Source organism: Cheilinus undulatus, linkage group 1, assembly GCF_018320785.1.
Source record: "Cheilinus undulatus linkage group 1, ASM1832078v1, whole genome shotgun sequence".
Lineage (NCBI taxonomy): Eukaryota > Metazoa > Chordata > Actinopteri > Labriformes > Labridae > Cheilinus > Cheilinus undulatus.
The window spans coordinates 16,661,351-16,670,188 of NC_054865.1; the positions used below are offsets into that span (position 1 = coordinate 16,661,351).

The following is an 8,838-nucleotide window of genomic DNA, read 5'->3' on the forward strand; positions in this document are numbered from 1 at the left end:
TTAAGACTTTTGGTGGCTTAACATTTATAAAACCCAGTGAAAAACTTTATAAGGACCTGTAGGAACCCTGTTATTTTATTTTGCACTCCTATTTAAACAATAACTAAGCTGTTTGTTCCACAAACATGGAGCAATCTGCGCTTTTTGATAAGAATGTGATTGATATATAATTACAAAATTACTCAACTCTACATAGTATAACCTGCAGGAAAACAGAAGAGTTGCATGGTGACATTAGACGTTCAGCAGGGATTCTTACATATATGTATGCATTATAAACTTTCATCAGAGTTAAAACAGCTAGCTTTTCAGGACATTTTAGAACTAAGCTGAAAATTTGACTCCACGCAATCTGCCTTAAAAGAAGAAAAGAAAAAAGGCTTGAGCACTTTGCAAGTGCTTTATTTCTCCTGCTGTGGATGTTTTCTGTTTTCTTTTACAGTTTAGAGCACTGTATGAGCTGAAGAAGGAAAATACTGTCCAAGCAAAAGCATTAAACTCAAAATTAATTATTGCTTTCTTCATTTGGGGTGCTTTTTTCAAGTCTGCCTTGCCACAACTTTATAATTCTTCAAACAATGTGTCTGCTTTGATCATTTAATTGCACCACTAAAACTAAGCATTAATACATGTACCACATGCTTTTTATCATTAAAACTTAAAAACCTGTATCCCACTTTGAAAGATTATAATCCCTCTCCAATTTTTCTTTTCAACTCTGCCACCTTTTGTGCAGTGGGACTGCTGAGAGATGGTGCTGCATTTATTTAAGTCACGGGCTCTTGGTTTGGGTCCTTTTACAGACATATAAAATTACCCCAGCAAGTCCCGACCACCTCATTACCAACATAACCTGCAGCCAGTCTTTCAAGGACAACTCTCTAATGACACGGCGCGTATCCGCTTAATGTCTATTTGAAGCACGCCGTGACTTTCTGCCACAAAGAACGAAGGAAATGTATAGAAAAGAGCAGAGCGTACTCTGATAAAATAAGCTGCTTAATTGATCCCTGATGTCTGTTTCATTCTGCAGCACTGAGTGTTTCTGTACTCGACCTCTCATGCACACTGTAAAGTGAGAGTCTCTGTATCTGAGCATTCACAGATGTGGATGCCACCTGGTTAAGATGAGACACCTGACTACTGTTACTATTTCCTCTCTGCACATCCTGTGTGTTCTCTGTCTGTGGCACTATTTTCAGTGGCAAACACATGATTTTACACTTTAAAAACAAAAAAATGTGACCTTTTCATTAAATATATATTCCCTAAAGTCCATCTATAGAATATTTTATTTTTTAATAGGACTTGCTGGTAATCCTTGTAGCAACACCAAAGTGTTTATACTTTGCATCAATTATAATTAATTTATTCTGCACAAACTTCTCCAGAAAAGCTCTTAACTTTAAAAAAAATCTTTAAATTGAATCATGCAATTCATATCTATTTACAAGCTTTTATGCAAGTGTATATAAAGTGCTAATTTTTAAATAATTTTGCACTGATTGATCAGTGAGTGGGTCAGAATAGTGACATTTCTCAATCTTTGCATGGCTTTTCTCACCACTGAAGTGAAGACTGAGAATGAAAATGTCACTGAAGGGAGCCCGCTCTGACTCAGATGATATTTTAATAGCGCTCAGCTTTAAATACCACTGGTTGCTTTGTTGTGTCTTTGCAGCCCCCACATTAAAAATCCATGAATGACATGAGTGTGAGAGAAAAAATAACTGCAGTCTGTGATCATCATGGGTGCTACAAACATTACCACATAATGCCCATTACACCACTGTGATTAGTTAAACCAGCGCAGATGATGCTTTATTTATATCATCCTTATTGCCAACTGACAGTAACCTTTTCTCCTCTTCAAAATAATTGAAAAAAAGTTAAAGAACACTGTCCTACAACTTCTCTGTTTGTGGTTACACTTTGTCTGCAGCTTTTAGCATTCCCACGCCCACAGAATGTTACTATTTTACTGCCTTGCAAACTTATAAATATAGTTTTAGAGGAATCATGTCTTCTTAAAGTTGTTTTTGTGTTAAAGTTATGAGATTTGTAGGAAAACATCTTTTAGAATGGATAAAACTGAGCTGTACAAACTCTCTAAGACGGTAATGAAATACAGGAAATGGACAAAAGACTAGTAGCAATGAGCAGACTTGAGTTTACTGTGTAGTGTACCATGTCGGATGTGCCTGTACATCTCATTCAGACGGTTCTGGGCAGAGGAAATGAGCGTGAGCTCCCCAGGGCAGGGATTACTCTAATGACTTTGAGAGCAGCCTCACGCGCTCTAACTTCTGGCCTCTGCTTATTCTTTTCTCCAAAAGATGACAAGAAAAAATACACATGCATGGATAGACACCTACACCTTTACACATGCAAACAGGTGTAAATCGACTGTGCACACCTTGTGGGTGCTGTGATTTAAGAGATGCATGAGCATAAACAACAGATCCTCTGCAGCTCCTCCTCTGGCTCCAAGTTAAATCTGTAAGAAGTCAGACACCTGTCCGGTTCTCTTTTTGGGTCTGTCAGTGGGGTGCTGATAACTTGAGTGAACATTGTGCTGCATCTCAGGCTGTCAGCCTGCAGAGCGCCAACGGTCCAACGTTCCACATGAGTGCATCATTGGAAAATCGATAGATTTATCACTTACATAACCATTGCACAGTGGTGCCATGGATATAACAGGAACCATCTTTTGCAAATTAGATCTGCCTTCACGCAAATGTTGTTTAGCTTGTAGACTGAAGAATCTGAGGGGACATCATGCAGGGCCTTGAGTGTATTTGTACTCTCAGACTGATGTGTGTCTTTTCATTTCTATTCAGTGGATGATGGCTGTTTCAAGTGCAAGAACATAAGAGGGCTAACTGGTCTCTAGGTCACAAGGAGCAAAATAAAAAGTCAAACAGGGTGGCTCATTTTTTACATGCCACCCTAAACACATGAAAAAGCCAGCACACAAATCCCTAGCCTTGCTCTTGAATAAAGAAGAAAAATGTTTCCTCTCTGAAAAAGCAAGTGAAACATTTTCTTTAAAGGGGCCAGAGCAAACAATTATCCTCCCTGAAGTGATTCAATTCATTGTTGTGGTTAATGTGAAATATCAGAAAAATAAAGCAGCACTGCTGCTCAGATCAAATCGAGGTAATTAGATAAATTGAGGAAGAAGGAGAGCGGCTTGGCTGTAAATTGCATGGTGTGTGCATGCTAAGACCCAACACTGGCACAGCTGCATGGAGCCGCACTCACGATTTATCATCTCTACATCGCAGGAGCCAGCGGCCCACACCACTATTAATCATCTGCAAAATCATTTAATTCAGCCCGAGCCCGACTATTGTCTCAGTCTCTCCCCTCACTCTGGGCGAATCAGCCACCACAGCAGCACGAACACCTCAGAGGAAATCACACAGAACAGGCCGGGGTACAAGTGAGGGGTTAACGCTTGCCTTTTTTTTTCTTTCTTTGCTTTCTTTCTTTTGGACAAGCTGTACAGAAAACCATCTGACAGATGGTGCAGAATATTGCTTTTTTATTTGACAAGTTTCAAATTCTAAAGTGCATTAGTAAGGAAAACAGCTGATCACTCTGCTTTCTGTTAAAACTCGGACAGTGTGGTTAATTTTTCTGAAAGCTGCTCTTTGTATACATCCTCTACTTACAGCCGAGCTGCAGAAAAGCTGACAGATCCAGACTGAAGCTGCCCTCAGAAACCTTCCTCAAGTACACTTTGGCACATTTCTCTTCCTGTTTCAACAAATTGTTCTGGAACAGTTAAACAAGATGCCCACAAGCCTTTCTCTTGTCTTTGAATCTAAGAAAAAACTTCAAGTAGTCATTTAAGTTAAAACAGAGCAAAAGTAATGTAGCAAACGTTTTAACAGCAAGATTTGGAGCAGCAGCTCTGAGCGGTTCTGCCCACCGCAGTGGCTGACTTACATTGGCACCTCTCTGGCACCCACTCACATGCCTGACATGACTGTGCCCTCACTGCACCTCCTCTCTGATGGCACCAGAGCAACACTCAGGACAGGCTCACTGACAAACAGGATAACACAGGGTGAAGTTGGGGGGGGGGGGGTCTCAAAACGATGACAGGCTGATGACAGAGAGCACACAGTGTCCGAAAAACACACGTGCAAAAGAGCACAGGAAGCATGCAATGTGACCAAAAAGGCCAACAAAGAGCAATCATATAAAACATGCAGAGCACAAGAAAACGACACACTGCCATTCAGAGAAACACACACTTTGCATTCATGTCTGTTTAAGTTCAAAGACATGCAGACTCATACAAACACATTTCAGAGGTCACATTTCACAATAAAATGAACAAGATGTATTCAGATTTATCATCTTTATCTCCCTGGGTCCCCAATTTATGCTTGAGAAAAATTCAGATATAATCTACAAATAAATCATCACACTCAAGATCATTATGAAGAGACTGTAAAGAAAATTCTGGGTGGAAATGGAGATATTCACACAGAAATGATCATTATTCATGTTTTAGTTTAGTCTGATCATTATATAGTGTAAGAGATGTTTCTTTTTTTTTAAAGGAAAGATTTGATATCAAACAGTAGCATGTGGAAACAAAAAAAAAAAAAAATGAAATGTAGGCCATTACGTGTCTTAATCTTTCTTTGTGGCTTCTTGTACTGATCTCTTACACCGGACCTGCATCTGTCACCTTTTTTATCAGGAAGAAGTTTGAGAGTGGAAAAAGTGTCTCAACCTCACTTACTTTCTGTATCCCCCCTACAGTGAAAATGACTTTTAAGTGTAAAGAGATATTTCTGCTACACTCAGACTGGCCTGTTTAAGTTCAGTGTTGAAGATCACACAGCAGCAGATGTGTTAAAATGTGGGCATCATGTTTTGATTTTGTTTCAATCAGAAAATCAAAAAAGGACAAGTCAAAAGAAAAGTGAGAAACATATTGAAGACACTTACATACATTTATTGCATATCATTTAATTGTATGAAATGAAAAAACGAGCACATATGAACATCACATATGGTTAGTGAGTGAAATAGTTTTGCACAGCAAAATATATAATATACTATATATAAGAAGGAAGATTAATTAACATATCCTCATGATTTCTTGGCGAATGAAACTCCCTCATTTTGTACAGGCAGGGTGTCAATCCCTGACGATCTAACAATGTCCAGACATTATTGATTATAGTATTTGTTATTGCTTCGCAAATATGGGGTTTGTCTAAGACAAAACAACAGTCTCTCCTGAACTGAAACAAAGAATGAAAATGTTCATCTTTAGATTTAACTTTATCCTGAACTCCCACGTGAACACAGGCGCTGATTTTTAGTGCATCTCAGTCCAGAAGACTTCAGCTCGTTGAGGACGCACCTTTCCAAAAGCATAGCAATTTAATATTGAGGGATTTTTAAGTCCATCATTTTAAATTTGAAATCAAATGGAGCTGCCACACTTCTGTTTGAAGCACATGCTGCCAAAGCGCTGTTTATGCACTGCACAATATACTGCTCTTTGTGTAAACTGGAGCCGAGCCAATTTCTCTAAAGTAAAAAAAAAAATCACTTTTACGCAGCAATAATATCTTATTAATCTATGCTCCAACCTGTGGCACATTATCTTGGATTATTAAACTTAAATTATACTTTGAAAATGTTTTAAAATGCAGAGTGGAATATCTTTAAATAACAATAAAGCAACATTTTAACTTCCAGGAAGGCGTTTTTTTTCTTATTTCCTCAGTCTTTTTTTTCTCCCCGCCGATCCACTTGCAGCAGGAATGCTTTTGCGCATTCACTGCAGCCGATGGTGGTGCACTTCAACACAGCTGAAACGCACTGGTATACATTACAAGGTGGAGGGGGGAGGGGGGTGAGGGGTGGGAAAGTCCTGTCACTTTTTTGTTGCTGTCCCAAAAAAGTGAGGAGGCCATAAATGAAGTATGAATGCCATGCTGGAGTCCGACAAAAAAAGGACATCTTCAAGCACAAAAAAAAGAAAAAAAAGAAAAAAAAAAGAAGAAACCATACATGTCCAGCATGCAGGTACAGTTCAATAACACATCTCTGTAAAAACAATGAATAGTTTGTGATGAAAAGTCTTTTCGTTGCTCAACACAATAACAAGCAAACGCATGAGATGAGGTGGCGTCAAACGGCAGGCTCGCAGTCCTCCAAGTTTGGCAGACAAAAAAAGGGGCAAAGTAATGAAAAAAAAAGACCAAAAACATACTGTCGATGGATGCAGGCTGGACAGGAATCTGTACACTGAATTCAAAGAAAAGTGATGAAAAAAAGGCCAAGTTGATGAACTTTATACTCGGTGCGTGCATGCACTCTCAGGGTTCTGCGGCATAAAGTTGGATCAACTTTAAAGAAAAATCATATTTACTCAAACACTGCAAGTCTGATAAACAACGATGAAAAATGTCGACAAACAGGCTAAGTAGGCTATAATATTCTTTGTATGATAGCAAAAAGTAGATGAAAGTCTGTTTTCTGAATCTCCAAAATGAAAAAGACGGACGACACAGCCTCAAAATCTAAAAACAGCCGCAGACATGAGTAAACTCTGGTTTGAAAAAAAATGTATAAAATAAAAAAAATTGAAAAGTCGACAAATTAGTTCTTGGTCTAGGCATTTCAGCCAAATGAAAAAAAAAGTTTGATAATGAAAACTTTTTAAGCTGGGGTGAGAAACTCATCTGATAATCTCTTTTTTTCGCGGTAATGTGGAGACTCACATGAAAAACTCCGGGGATGAAGGGTTGTTGTCGCTGCTGGATCCATTTTCTCTGAAGCCGTTGCTGATGAGCTTCTCATACTTTTCTTTGTACGCGTCCCTCTCCCGGACCAGCCTGGAGATCTCCTGCTTTAGGTGGTCGACCTGCTGCATGAGTTGCGTCTTCTCCCCCTCCAGGACGTGCCGCTGCTGGACCCGCTTGTACCGGCAAGACTGCGCGTAGCCTCTGTTCTTTAGGGTCCTCCTCTTCTGTTTCAAGCGGATCACTTCTTCCTTGCTGACCCCCCGTAGCTGCCGGTTGAGCTCCCGCACGGACATGGTGACCAGCTGCTCGTCCGTGAACCGGTCGTCCAGGCGCATGTGTTGGTGAATTGTCCCCGAGGTGCCGTTGGACTGGACGCCCTGCGCCTGGTGGTGGCTGCCGCTGTGGTGGTGATGGTGGTGGTGGTGGTGTTGCGCTCCGTTCTGAGCGGCTGCCGCAGCGATGACTGCCGACACCACCGCCGCGGCGGAGCCCATCTCTTCCCCGGCCATGGTGCCTCCTGCTCCGGCTGCCCCAGCAAACTGCTGGCCCCTGGCATAGCCATCAAAGGACTGGAGCTGGTGACTGCTGTTGATCAGCGCCTCGACTGCGTCTTCGGGGCTGAAGCCCAGCGCCTCTGGATTCAACTGCTGTTGGTAACCGGACATCCAGTAGAAATCCTCTATGTGTGTCTTCTGCTCGCTCCCCGAGCCCGGACTGGGCGCCGAGAAGCTTGGAGAGGGGGGCACCGAGCTGCACGGCGTGCTCATCGGGGTGGAAGACAAGGATCCCCCGGCGATAAGGCGACTGCACTGGCTGATGTTGCGATCGGGCTCCACCGGCTCCTTTTTCACTTCAAACTTCATCAGATCGAAGTCATTAACATATTCCATGGCCAGGGGACTGGTGGGCAGGTCGGAGTTGCTCATTGCCAGCTCTGATGCCATCCTCTTGCTGCTGACAGTCCTCCAAACGGGGTGAAGCGCAGCTGTCAAACTGGGTTGGTTGTGGAGAACGTGAGCCAGTTTGATTTTTGAGCGTTTGTCTTGAAACTGAAAAATGAGCTTTTCTGCGTCCTTCTTGCAGGCTGTGCGAGGAGTTTTTCTTTTCTGCAGAGTCTATTGCACAGACACAGCAGTGCCGTGCGCACGGGTAGCGGAGTCCTTTTTCAGCATGTGAATTCGGCGGTTTTGGATTTCAAACATTTAACACTTTACGGGTTTCCTCATGAATGCATTGCGCACGCGGAGAGGGAGAAGAGCCGAGAGTACGGGAGTGAATGCAGCCTGGCACGTTAGAAGCCGCTGACTGCTGGGGCCGATTTTTTAGAGGGATCACAGCAGATGAGTTTAAGAGCATTGTAGCCGCCCTGACGTCAGGCTGCAAATGCGAAATTGACTCGGACGAAGAGCCAATAGGGTCGCACACTCCGGGAGCTAATTAACATATTAGTAGCCCACAGAAACAAAACTTTTCACAACTGTCAAAGGCCATCAGCTGACTGTCAGCTGGGACACGGACTCTTAACTCTTTGGCTGCTACGAGTCTAACTTTAATCTCTGTTTATTTAAAGAGCAACAGTTTATATGCGTCTGTTTCTTTTATGGAGATCCGTGCGTAAAAGTCGGCTTTTACGCAAGCTGCAAATTCCTTCACATGGGAACATTTCTTAAATAGATTCATGATTATAGATTCAAAAAAGACAAGACAGACAGACAGACAGACAGACAGACAGACAGATAGATAGAGAGATTGATTGATTGATTGATTTTCTTTTTATAAACTCCACCAGGAGTATCCAAAGGGCTCTTGATAGAAAGCATCAAGTATTTTACCTTATAAAGTTACTTAAAAATTATATATATATTTATATATATATATATATATATATATATATATATATATATATATATGTTTTAACTGTTTTCAATGCAGCATATTTTAAGCACTGCTATCCCACCAAAGAAAAGCCCCTTTAACTTATAAAAATCACTACCAAGTTTTTATTTTATTTAAGATATTTAAACAGAGACAGAAGACAAATGCCATGAAATTA

The 8,838-nt window shown here is 41.2% G+C and overlaps 1 protein-coding gene across 1 annotated transcript in view; it reads right to left on the reverse strand.

The window, feature by feature from the left end:
- The window catches only part of mafa (v-maf avian musculoaponeurotic fibrosarcoma oncogene homolog a (paralog a)), a 122,694-nt gene extending 114,216 nt beyond the window's left edge, over positions 1 to 8,478 (reverse strand). Inside the window, exon 1 of the mRNA XM_041784655.1 lies at positions 6,762 to 8,478. Within this exon, the coding sequence (XP_041640589.1) occupies positions 6,762 to 7,729 (968 nt within the window). The 5' untranslated portion in view covers positions 7,730 to 8,478. The remainder of the gene's footprint in view (positions 1 to 6,761) is intronic.
- Positions 8,479 to 8,838: the final 360 nt, after the last annotated feature.